The following is a 12,848-nucleotide window of genomic DNA, read 5'->3' as shown; positions in this document are numbered from 1 at the left end:
GGGGGGGGGGAGGAAGGCGGGGAGGGGGAGCACATGAGAGGGCGCTTCCAGCATTTCTGAGATGCTGCCGGGCTCAGCACAGAGAAGCCAGTGTCTACGGCAGGACTTGGCCCGCGACGACAGTCACTAGCGGGGAGGCGTCTCAGGGACCGGGGATTTAGGGGAGCAGGATGGGGAGTGGGCAGAGCCCCGCAAAGAGCAATGAACAGAACACCCCTGGCATGTCTGACGATAAGTCAGTTCCACTGTAACTACCGCAACCTCAACTTCACTACTGACAAGAAAACTAATACTCATCCCAATAGTCCTCAGCATGCCAACGAAAGGCTCACAACACACCTGTTTTCCTGCTTAAAACGTAACCGAAGGTGACTGAGACGTTCACGGTAGCACTAAGACAGCTTAATTCTGTACTTGTGACGTGGGCCTGAGTCCTAGCAAGAACGCTTTCATCTCAGGTTAACGTGACCTAAACAACACTGTCCTACGCGTTAAGGGCAAGCAAGACATCAGGCGCATTTAAACATTTACATCCATGGCCTCCGGCTTGAAGTATCCTAATATTTAGGCACATCTTGGCTTATTAATACTTTCATAGAGGTTAACTTTCCACAAACGTGTTCACATCAGGGTACTGGCTCTAAACACTGGCTGTCCCAGACTGAAACGCTGACGCGGTTCCCTCCGGGAGACCCAGTGCGTGTTCCGCAGCCAGGCTCCCGCCAGTCCGGAGGGAGGCGATCTGTGCCCTCCACAGTCAGTCACCACAGCACGTCCCCCCCGCCCCCTGGCCATGATTCCCGTGTCATTGACAGTCTCCACCCCGGCCAGTCCGCTCGTGGCCATTCCCCGCAGACCACAGCCCACGTGTGGCACCCGCACGCTAACTTTCCAAACTTAATCTTTGGACTCCATTTGCTTTCAGTGATTTAAGTGTTAACTTAAATCTTTAGTTTAAAAAATGATATAAGCTATACATGTGAATACAAGTATAAAAATCACGCAGCCACTGCCTGTCAACAGCCTGGAAGCCAGCCCTGCTGGGTGACGCTGCATCGTCTGCCCAAGGCTGAAAAACACGAGTGTGTCAGTTGATTACATAAAGGCATTTTCTAACCTAGTGTGGAATACACTGCTGAGTGCTGCTCCCTCAGGGGAAGGCCGCGGGCGGCGGGGCGGCGGGGCGGGGAGGGGGTCTGGCCGTTGCTGGGGCTCCTGGGACCTGCTCTTCTCCCTCCAGTCCCAGCTCTGACTCAGGACAGCACTACAATTCTACTCGGCAAAACCTCCTCACCACCCACTCCTAACAGCCCTTCCAAACACCTTCCTAACCACAGTAACAGGCATTCCAGACACATTCCAGACCCAAACACTGTATGTTCACTTCGCCACCCAAAACATGAACCTGTGCAGCCTCCCCCGTGGGCGGTTTCCTGAATCCCGCTACAAGCCGCCTAACCCTCGGAAGGGGAAGTGGACATCGGGTGGAGATGACACCAGAGTATCGCCGACAGCCTGCTGCCCGACTCAGAGCAGCCAGACCAAACACGGAACAGGCGTACCGAGCCGCTGCCCCAGGAAACACCGTTCCAAACGCTCTTGCCCAGCGATGCTAACACCACGACTGCAGTCAGTCTTACTACCTCCCTCAGAGCCAGCGGAGCCTGACGAGCGGCTGAAACCATCCCGGGTCACAGCGGGCCCTTGACGGAGGCCTGCGCGGTGCCCCTTCTCCTACATACCAGGGTTCGCACGATGTCCGACAGCTACGGCCTTTACTCCGAGGAAACAAAGTGTAAAGTCCTGCCTAGAAAATAATTTTTTAAAAGCCCATACTTGCCTGCTTATTATTTAAAAGCAAAAAAAAAAAAAGGTTCTCTTAGAAGCTGTACACGTACAGAAAACAGAAGCTAACCCACAGCCAAAGTGACAGGAAGCCACCAGGAGACAGAGCCGACAGGAGGAGCGGACAGCACAGGCCAGAGGGGCGAGCGCGGCAGCGGCTCCACCACGCGGAGGTTCAAAGGCAAACATTTCAGGGAGAGGCTGGTCGGGAAGGAGGCTGGTCAGGGGCTTTTCTCTTCTACCTTGTACCCGGGGGCGGACTTGGGCAGCACCGAGCGCTTGGCAGCGTCCTTCCTCGGTGTGGCCGCTTTGTCCTTGGGCCGCGGTCTCCCCGGGAGAGGCTCCTCCTGGCTGTCGGGAAGGACTTCACCCTCGGACACGTTGCCGGAGGAGCTGTCCTGCGGGCAAAGGCACATTCCTTGGCATTCACACAGGTTTGAGGGCATCGTGAAAACCACAGAACACAGTCCAACCATCTTTCACGTTCCATCGACTTACAAACGAAGAGATAGTTCTACATATAAGAAACGTCACCTGGCGGAGACTCACAGCGAGCCAAGGCAGGAGTCACGCACCTGTCACGTCAGCCCGTCTCCCCAGGGACAGTCGCCTCCTCGGCCATCGCAGCCCCAGGCTGCGCGCCGCGCCACGGGAGCTTGCTCGCTCCATGCAACATATCGCTTAAAAAGAAACTTCTAGACGTACATGGGCATTCTGAGGGACGGGTCACGGAGCGAGCTCGCCCCGCACACACGTGTCTCCTGGTAGACGCGTGGGGCCAGGTCACCGACATAGTTTTGATGCTCAAAGTTTAGGAGTTCAGTATCTGGTCACTTAATTCACTTTTTACCTTAATACTTCCTGCTTAAAGCGGCAACGTCATGTTCATATTAACTACGAAAACTGGAAATTAAAATACCATGTCTGCACACGTAGACACCCACTCACTCACAACACATGGGCCCTGGTTTTACAAAACAAGTGGATCACACTGTGTGCATGTGTGTGAACTGTGCCTTAGTTTCTTTGAGCGTTATGTGTATCTCATCACATAACTAAGTGTTCTCTGGACTGTGTTCCCAACATGTAAGTTAGCACATTCCCCCACTGCGAACATGAGATTCACCTCTAGTTTCCACAGTAAAAAATACTATTAACATGCCAATGGACATCTGTTTTCTAATTAAATTTTGTCAGCATCTGACTGGGTCCTTTGGGTACATTTTAGTGTATCTGCGATGGATCGCATGCTGCGGAACTTGTCCATCTTGGCATAAGCTGTCGCAGTGCCCTCCGAAATGTTGGGTCACTTACACCCCCGCTAGCAGCGTGGTCGAGTCAGCGAGGCGTGCCCTCGCCGGCCGGCGCGACAGGAGGAGGGCAGTCACGGCACTAACGGGGCGGCCTCCTCCTTGTAAACGCGGCCGGCCGGTCACTAACGTGTTTCAGCCGCCACTGCCCGCCCAACGGCAGCACCCGTCAGGTTCGGGGGCCGCGGAGAAGCAGGGAGGAGTAAATCAGAACCTGTCCTGCACTCCACAGCGCACACTGAGGGCCAATGCATTTCGCTGGGAAAAGCCTCATCCAGGAAAACCCACCAGCATAACGGAACCTCAATGTTTCCCTAAAGGGGAATCGCCGCTCAGGCAACAGGACACCGGGAAGGAGCGCCCCACGCCAGATGGCGCAGTGCCGGCTGTCTCCAGGTGCGGCACCCCTGCCTGCGCTGCTGTGGCAACTACCAGGGCAGCATGAGGCTTACAGAGGCCATGCAGCTCGTCTACACGCAACTGCCGTTTCCAGACTGAGGACGGCGACACCAGTGGGACTTCACGCTCCAGGCAAGCAACCAGCCCCCGTGCAAGGGAAAGGAGACGCCTCCCCAGGACAGGTTCTCACCGAAGTGCCCTTGTTCCTCCTCTTCTCGTCACCGCGCCCGTCCTCGGCGTCGTCCGAGTCGCCGTCGCTGTCGAGCGCGGGCAGCTCCGGATCCAGCGGCGGCTCGTAAAGAGCCGTGTTCAGTGGCAAGTAGCGCAGCTCATCCGGCGAGTACCTGGAGGCAGAGGTGTTCAGGTCCCTTCCCAGTTAACCGGAACGGCTCGTCTTCGAGCTGTGAAGGGCCTCCACCTTCTCAACCAACCCCAATACTTGTGAGAAACGATGCGAGGCAGCGAGCGAGACGTCCTTGTGAGGACCCAAGAGCGACAACAAATAAAAGGTATGACCAGGCGTCCACCAGGCCGGGCGTAAGACACGCGCTGGTTCTTAGCCGCCAAACGCCTCCTCTCCTCGGCCCCACGCAAAGCAGGCGGAACGCAGATGTCGGCAGACAAGGTGAGGCTGCAGCAGCACAGACCCGACAAGGACCCCTCTCAGGCCCGCCCGTGTGCTCCCCCACTTCACGTGCAGAGCGGGGGCACGGAGGGTTCAGTGAACCAGCCCGTGTGAGTCGTGGCAGCGCCTGGTCCATGATGCCAATTAAGAGAACATTCAGGCCCGGCCAGTGTGCTCCGTGGCTGAGCGTCGACCTAGGAACCAGGTCAGGGTTCGATTCCCGGTCCGGGCACAGGCCCGGGGTGCGGGCTGCATCAGGCAGCCGAGGGATGTCTCTCTCTCTCTCCCTCTCTGAAATCAATGAAATAAAAGAAAAAGAAAAATGTTCAGCAGCAAGTTATAGAAAGCAGCTGGTGAAGCATGTGCTCTAGGAAAGGGAATCCCCATGTCACCTGCACGGGGTGGGACGGCACAGCCAGCTGACCGCACACCCGGTGGGCCCTCCCTGTGACCTTCGCTCCCCATGACCAGTCACCGCACCAGCCGCCCCCTCAACTAAGACACATCACACCCAAAGCACATGGCTTGATACCCAGAAACCTTTAAAGATCTCGCTGACCCATGATTTAAATGTGACTTGCAAACAGTATTGTCCTGTCGCCTATGTAGACCCCACTCTCCAGGGCACCTTCTCTGTCCTAAGGAAATGGGTCTAAAGCCGAAGCAGAGGCCGAGGGTCTGACACACGACCCAGTCAGTGCTGGTCCTGGTTTCCCTCAGGCCGGGAGGGAGATGGGGTGGAGAGGAGCCAGGCCAGGCTAGTCCAGGGCCGGGGTGTGGCTGCAGCCCAGGGCGTGCCCGCCCTGCATGCCCTGTGCAGGCAAAGCCCTGGCTCCTCCAGCTTTATTTTATCTGCACGTGGCCCGGAGGCTGCTGTGAGAGGAGCCCCAGGTCTGAGCTGTGCCCGCGCCTGCCTTCCCCACACGTCCTCGTGGCTCCAGTGCTGCGGGGCACGCACTCGCTCCAGGGAGCCTGCCCACAGAACGGGAAGTGGGCAAGGAGGGGGCCACCAGGCTCCGCCAGCAGATGCTCAGCCTGAAAGCAAATCCTGGCCGAAGGGAGTTCCCACCACAGACCCAGGAGGCAGAGCACAGACACAGACCTCGGACAACGCAGGGAGGTGGGAGCCGAACCCTGAGGAGGCCCTCCAGGGTCCGAGGTGCCCAGCATTCAATGCGGACGGTCAAGAAGCACTGCCCACCTTTTGTAATATTCCTGGAACTGTCCGGGGATGAGGGCCACCGGGTAGGAGCTGACCTTGATCTGCTCTGTTGGTAACACCTTGTACTTCCCTTGAGGCACCTGGATGACCTGGGGGACGGGAAGAGTAACACAAAACTGAGCCCTGGCTTGGACCAAGGCGCTAGCTAGGGGAAGGCCCTCACTGGACGCCCCCAGAAGCCAAACCGGAAGAGAGTGAGGAGCTCCGCCCAGGGGCACAGTGGAGTCACCTGCTCTACGGGGGGGCTCGGTCCCTCTCCCGCAGCCGCCGCTCCGGAGGGAAGGCACACCCACCCACTTCACAGCCCTGTGGCCCGGCAGCTTCCAGCCTCTGCAGCTCAACGTCCTGGTCTGTGAAATGGAAGGAAAACCACTTCCAACCTCACAGGCAGGGAAGGTCAGAGAGCTGATGGGGAAATCTGACCACCACCCTCAGAGCACACAGGAGGCATCAGTCCCTTCAGCAGAATGCACTCCACAAAGCAAAGACACTGCACATGGGCACACACACACAAGCACACACACACAAGCACACACACACACATGCACACATACATGCATGCACACATAAACGTGTGTGCACACGTACACAGTCACCCCGTAAGTGCATGTGTGCGCACACGTGTATGCGTGTATGCACACGTGCATACCTGCACTGACATGCACGTGTGCACACAAACACACGCACGCACGCGACCTTAGCATCATCGGGCCGTCCTAACAATGACAGCCTAAGCTCTGGGAGAAAAGGCCCGGCGGCCGGCACAGACGGTGACAGGGACGAGCGGGCTGCGAGAGGCGGTGCCTACGTGTGTCTGCAAGTCGAAGTAGGCCCTCCTCGCCGCCACGCGCTCCCGGTTCAGGCTGCTGTTGAACTCGGCGGCTTTCTCGGCGGCCTTCCTGACGTACTCGGGCACTCTGCCGGCTTCCACTCTCTGCGCGTCCTGCTGCTGCGTCTGCTGAGGCGAGAGCGCGGCGGCGGCCGTCACACAGCCCACAAAGCGCCGCCTCCCCACCCGGAGCGAGGCCCGCCGCCCGGACACCCACCGAGTACTCCCTGTAGTGGTCCGCGATGCGCTGGCGCTCCTTCTCTTGCAGAATAACTGAATACTCGGCATGTTTTGCTGGATATTCTTTAATCATTAAATCAATCACTTCATCACTGCGTAATGCAGTTAAACCTATTTTAGACCAAAAACAGGTTACGAAACCCGATTAAAGTCAAACGAGCAAAACCACTTTTTACAATGTGCTTCTCATTCAAACTACTCTGTACCTACAAGGCTTCCATCAATCAAGCAAAATATTTCAATACGTTTGAGAATAAAAATAAATTCATAATATGAAGTCAAACAGTTACAGAGAAATAAATTACCAACATTCAAAGGCAAAAAAATCAATTTCTCTGCCAAATGCTTCTTTTGTACGATCTTATGTTCTATGAACATCCATCCCTTTACTAGAACAACACCTAAATGATCACGTATACCAACGAGTGGCAATAACAGGATGTCAGGTGAAAAAAACAAAGAATTTTCAATATATTACAGTTCTTAGTCTTAAAGCACGGGCACACAACACAAGTCAGATGGGCAATTTCCAAATCTCACAACAGCGGATGACAACACCTGCTGGGATAGTTCCTCGGTTGTACGAAAAGGAGCCACACTGCATTAACGCATATGTCAAAGGGAAATCACAGAAAAGCATGGAGGTAACTATCCGGAACTAAAAATGGAACAAAATGTGCCTTTTAAAAGAGATGGATCAGTACTTCTAAAAAGTACCAAACAAATCCTGCACATAAAACACACACTCTTTAACACTATGTGACTGTTATTAGAAAATGGTACTGTCCCGAAATACACCGTTCTCCTTATTTTAACAGTAATCAAAAATAAAGTAAGTAACTTGGCATGAGAATAATTCGTGTACTTTACTGATGCTGTAGGGTGTTTGGGAAAAGGATAAGCTCGCCCTCGCGGCTCAGGGGCGCCGGTACCTAGGGTGCACTGCGTCTCTGTGATGACATTCAGCTCTCGCAGGTAGAGTTTCTCCTTGTGAGACAGATCTCGTCGCTCTAAATCTCCAGGAAAAAATAAAGACAAAAAACTGTCACAAGGAGCTGTTGGCATGTGTAACATTACACATTTGTAACATTTTTGAAAGCTAAAAACACTTCTTAAAAGTATTAAAAAGTTAAAATATTCCAAGACTTTAAAAAGTACTTCATATTATATATTCCAAGTGTTATACACAGAATCAATCTTTAAATTCAAGAAATGAAATTTAAAATGAAACTTAGAATAGAATAACTCAAAGCAAGCAGGTACATTGCCAATCCCGTTAAAACAGCTGAAGGATACAGCCCTCCTCGAATTCGGACCCTGTGCATGTATGTAGCCGCCTCCTCCCCTCGGGCTGCCAAGCAATGGGCACAAACCAAAGCCCTTGGCTCATGTCGCTATACAATTATTTTTCTAAAAGTTTCCCGGGAAATTTATCGCCCTCATTTTGCTTTTCAATCAGTTTAGAAGGCAAAGGAACAAACTGATACACAGAGAGGTGCGGGGAGGCCAGAACTGAACGGAGATCGGCCAGCAGAGGAACATAAGCACGTAGATAATCCACACTCCGCCCAACAAAAGCATCACTGTCAGTTACAGTCAGATCAACCTGTTACAGGAACTGAGACTCGGTACCTGGGTACTTCCGTTTGAAGGAGGTCACCCCCAGGTACTCGCTGACCTGCTCCTGAAGCATGCAGTACTCCCCCGTCTCATCGGGCGGCCATTTGTACTCGATCAAGTTTTCTGCTGGGTAGTAGCTAAAGCTAGACACAGATACACATTATGCCTTACATGTGGCTTCTATGCAATGTTATTTTTAAGCACATTTTGGGGGGGGGGGGGGGGGGGCTTGGCCGGTGTGGCTCAATGGTTGAGCACTGACTTATGAACCAGGAGGTGATGGTTCCATTGATTCCTGGTCAGGGCACATGCCCGGGTTGCAGGCTGGGTCCCCAGTAGGGGGTGTGCAGGAGGCAGCCGGTCAATGATTCTCTCTCATCATTGATGTTTCTATCTCTCTCCCTCTCCCTTTCCCTCTGAAATCAATAAAAATATATTTAAAACAAAAAAGAAACATCCATCGACTGACTGCCTCCTGCACGCCCCCCCTGGAAACAGAGCCCTAAATCCCGGGCACGTGCCCTGTGAACTGGACTCAAACGCGCAACCTCACGGTGCACAGGATGACTCCCAACCCACTGAACCACGCCAGCCAGGACTGGAAAACTATTTTAATTATTTAATTCTCAGTCCTCCAGAACACTGCAATACAAAGATATTCCCAGGACTTCGTATGTTATCACAGGAAACCATGCAGCAGGTGGAGGGAAAGAAACCACCACCTGGAACGCCAAAACAAAGGGCGATGGGAACGCTGCCCTCTGCACACCACAAAGAGCCAAGCCCCGGAGCGTTAAGGCCAAAGCGGGTGGAGGCACCAGTTCCGAGTTCTCTCTCGTGAGCTGACACCCTTAGCTGCTATTTCATCCCCTCAAGACGTGAAGTGAGTCTCAAGAAGCCGAGAAAGCAGGACTGTAAAAACCTGTTTCTCAATAAACTGAACTATAACCATAATGGTTTGTTCTCACTGACGCCACAAATCCAGAGGCAAAGACCGGACCTCGTCTGCTGGGCAGTGCCCTGTGGATCAGCCCCCATCCTCAAGGGCAGACGACAGCTTCCTGGGCCCAGGCCGACCCAACCTCTGAATCTCCTCTGCGGGCCCCAGAGACAGGAAGGTGACACGACGTTAGGCATCAATCCAGTAAAAAGTAATGAACAAAAAGAACATTTTCTCCAAGATGGTGCTGGGACACTGGACCCTGACCTCATATTACATATAAAAATTAATTCAAAAAATGGATCAACAACCTAAATATAAGAACTAAAACCAGAAAACTCTTAGATGTAAACATAGGGGGTAAATGTTCACCATCACAGATTTAGCAATAGGTTCTAGATATGATACTAAAAGCACAAGCAAAAAAAAAAGATAACGAGGAATTTGGCAAAATTTAAAAACTTGTGCATGAAAGAACATAATCGACAGAATGAAAAGACAGCCCACAAAATGAGAGAAAATATTTGCAAATCGTGTACCTGATAAGGAATTAATATCCAGAAGATATAAAAAACTGCAACTCAACAACAAAAAAACAAGCAATCCAATTTAAAAATGGGCAAAGAACTTGAACAAACATTTCTCCAAAGAAGATACACAAGAGGGAATAAGCACATGAAATGATGCTCCACATCGTTAGTCATTATGGAAGTTCAAATCAAATCGCAGTGAGATACCATTCCATGGCTTTAAAACAGCTACTCAAAAAAAACACCAGAAAATAACTGTGGACCCTGAGAAAGATACCTGCGAAGAAGGGCTTCTGGTGACTCCACTGGGCTTAAATTAAAAGACATAAAACAAATTTAAAAAGAGCCTCGCAAACATTTCTGCACAGGGGCCTCTCCTGCAAAGCCCACGTCAGGAGGAGCCTGCAGGGGTGCCTGTCTGCTCCTGCACCTGGGCCAGCCCTTAGGAAGGTCCCCTGGATCCCATTTCAACCAATAGGACGGAGGCTTTCCCTGGATGCCATTTCAACCAATTGGATGGAGGCTTTCCTGAGGATTCCTGTGGGACAGCCACATCCATCACCTTCTTAGCCGACCAATCAGAGCATCTCTTATCTGCCCAATCAGGACAGTGACTTCGGCCTAATCAATCTGTAAGGATTTGGAGCCCTCATTTACAGGAGGACAGACCAACCAGGGACTAGGGGTAGGAATTCTGTCCCCATAAGCCAGCTTCCTTTGGCCTCAAGCTGCCACCTACCACTGAGAACTGTTTCCCCCACTAAGTGGTTTCCTGGAGGGGAGCCTGGTCCCAGGGCGGCTGTTTGCACTGAATGAAGTTTCCTCCGCTGCACCCCAAATTGAGAATTCCTATTGGCATTGAATTGACCCCAGTGACCTTCGGCTGACATAAACTGATAAAGATAGGAAATTGGAAACTTTGTACACTCTGGGTAGGAATATCAAATGGTGCATCTCCTGTGGAAAACATAAAATTACCATAAACTCTAACTAGGACTAGAAAGCAGGACTCTGAACAGGTACGTATATACCAATGTTCACAGCAACATGATTACAACCAAAAGGTGGGAAGAACCCAACGTCCATCAGCGGAAGAATGGATAAGCGAACACGGTACCTCCATACAATGCAGCATCGTTCAGCCGTAAAGAGAAGTCTGATCCATGCTACTACATGGATGTGCTTTGAAGACATAGCCAGACACAAAATGAACATTGTGTAATTCCACTTCCACCAGGTGCACATTCATAATGGCACAGGGCTGGCTGCCAGGGGCTGGGGAGCAGGGAAACGGGAATTTCTAGTGCTTGACGGTCATGCAGTTTCTGCTTTTGGTAGTGAAAACGTTTTGGAAATGGATGGAGGTGATGGCTAGACGACACTGTGGATGGAATTAATGCCACTGAACTATATACTTTAAAATAGTTTAAATGGTGAATTTTATGTGCATTTTACCAAATTAAAAAAAAATTGCACTGAGAACAAAAGCCACTTTGGTGTCACACTGTAAAACATGACAAGCATACGCGACAGTTTTTGAGGACGGCCTTTTCCAGGGCTGGGGGCGGAGGAGGGAGAGCTAAGCAGAGGAGGGAAACACCACAGAGCTATGACAAGCGTGAGGGACAGTACCCGAGGTCCTGGCTGGAGGTCTCACAGCTCCGGGAGCTGTCTCCGGAGCCCATCCGCCTCCTTTTGCATGGCTGGGTCCCGTCATTTGAATTATCTTCATTGTCATCCTAAACATGTTAAAGATTAAACAGTCAGAGGACAAATAATACAGAAGGTACTTCCCAGACTGGTTACAAGACTCAGAGACTTTCGAAGAACAGCTGGTTATACAGATGTTAGCTTTCTGTTACAATTAACAAGAGGCCTAGCATGTGGCATAGGCAAGACCTGGAAAAAGCTAAAAAACTGGTCTTCAATACAGTTTTAAAAGACCTTTCAATTTATCTATAAATCTAAATCTACTTTTGCTTTCTTACCGAGATTACAACCAAGGTTAAAATGCCTTCTAATTTAATGAAAATTAACATGAAATTGATATGATACTCAAAATTCAAGCAAGCCTCCTATCCCAGATCATTTAGTGTTTAATTCAAATTACAGCTGGTTTACAGGACTATCTTAATTGGCTGTTTTAGGAACTTATATGTCAGAGGACACACAACGACTAGAAAGAGGTTACCAACCCTGTTAATTTTCTTATGTTCCAAAAATTTAGCAAAAACATCTATATATATAAAAGGCTACCCAGAACCAGAGGGGAGGGAGCCCAATTCCTCCTGGGGCCGCACATTCCTCCTTTGGCCATGGGTTATGTTGAGAAAGGGCAAAAATTGATATTAAAATATTTCTTCTAATTAATTTCCTTTCAATGTGCACGAATCCGGGCACGGGGCCACCAGCGACCTGAGTCATCACTCTACATGGCAACTCCCTCCCCACACAAAAAAAGAGGCTTAAACCAATGTAGGTGACGTCACCCATTACGTGACGACAATATCAAGGCTGTAGGTCGGACCATTACATTAAGAAAATGAATGCGGTATCAAATGTCAGGGAATGTATCTACTCACACATTAGCTAAAGCTTAATGAGCAGAAGGCTTAACAGATATTTCTTTTAAAAGCCTGGGTAGTGCGGCTCCCTGGGACTGGTGTTATTCTGTGAAATCCACACTACAAGGCGAGGAAGCCTGCAGAAGCAGCCGGCTGCTGGGAGCGGGCTGGACGCGGAGGGGCCGAGGGGAGCCCTCGGAGCCCCCCTCCCCGAGTGCAGACCTGAGCCGGGGCGCCGGGGCTTGGCTAAGGAGAGGGCGGAAGTAGCTCCTACACAGGCGCGTTCAGGGCGTTTATCTGGCGAATAACCCAGCGCCCATGGGAAGTGAGTCAATATGATGGTGATGACAGTGTCTCCAACAGCTCCAGCCGCCGGGAATTCGCCCCGGTTCTCCCGGGGACCCCATTGAGAGGAAATGCACAGACGTCCTCCCTCCGGCTCCTACAGTGAACTTCCCAGGAAGGAGCCCGTGCGCCCACAGACACCCGGCGGCCGGCCGTCTGCCCTGGTCCCCGAACACGCGGGCAACCGCGTCCGAGCGGAAGCGTCACAGTCATCGGCCCCGGACGCGTTCGGAGGCCGCTGGTTCCTATCGCTCCGAGGCCCGGGGTTTTAATGGTTTTTGCGTCAATTTGTTGACATTTTCGTTGGCTGAGCAATGGGGCCCGCGGGAGAGACCGGAAGTGAGAACGCGAGGTCCTCGGGGAGGCGGGACCCCTTTCC

The 12,848-nt window shown here is 51.7% G+C and overlaps 1 protein-coding gene across 7 annotated transcripts in view; it reads right to left on the bottom strand.

Annotated features, from left to right (window-relative positions):
* PHF10 (PHD finger protein 10) overlaps positions 1-12,848 on the bottom strand; it is a 19,038-nt gene that overhangs the window by 4,064 nt on the left and 2,126 nt on the right. For 2 of the 7 annotated variants that reach the window (XM_015558387.1, XM_006755164.2), the window contains exons 2-9: positions 11,193-11,299; positions 8,103-8,233; positions 7,403-7,486; positions 6,448-6,581; positions 6,210-6,359; positions 5,381-5,490; positions 3,745-3,898; positions 2,088-2,243 (exon numbers count right to left, since the gene is read on the bottom strand). In XM_015558387.1, coding sequence (XP_015413873.1) covers positions 2,088-2,243; positions 3,745-3,898; positions 5,381-5,490; positions 6,210-6,359; positions 6,448-6,581; positions 7,403-7,486; positions 8,103-8,233; positions 11,193-11,299 — 1,026 coding nt within the window. The remainder of the gene's footprint in view (positions 1-2,087; positions 2,244-3,744; positions 3,899-5,380; positions 5,491-6,209; positions 6,360-6,447; positions 6,582-7,402; positions 7,487-8,102; positions 8,234-11,192; positions 11,300-12,848) is intronic. The other 5 variants (XM_015558389.1, XM_015558390.1, XM_015558391.1 and 2 more) reach the window with 3 other exon arrangements.

This window comes from Myotis davidii, unplaced genomic scaffold, assembly GCF_000327345.1.
Source record: "Myotis davidii unplaced genomic scaffold, ASM32734v1 scaffold592, whole genome shotgun sequence".
In the NCBI taxonomy this organism is placed as follows: Eukaryota; Metazoa; Chordata; class Mammalia; order Chiroptera; family Vespertilionidae; genus Myotis; species Myotis davidii.
This window is presented reverse-complemented; position numbering and strand designations above follow the sequence as displayed.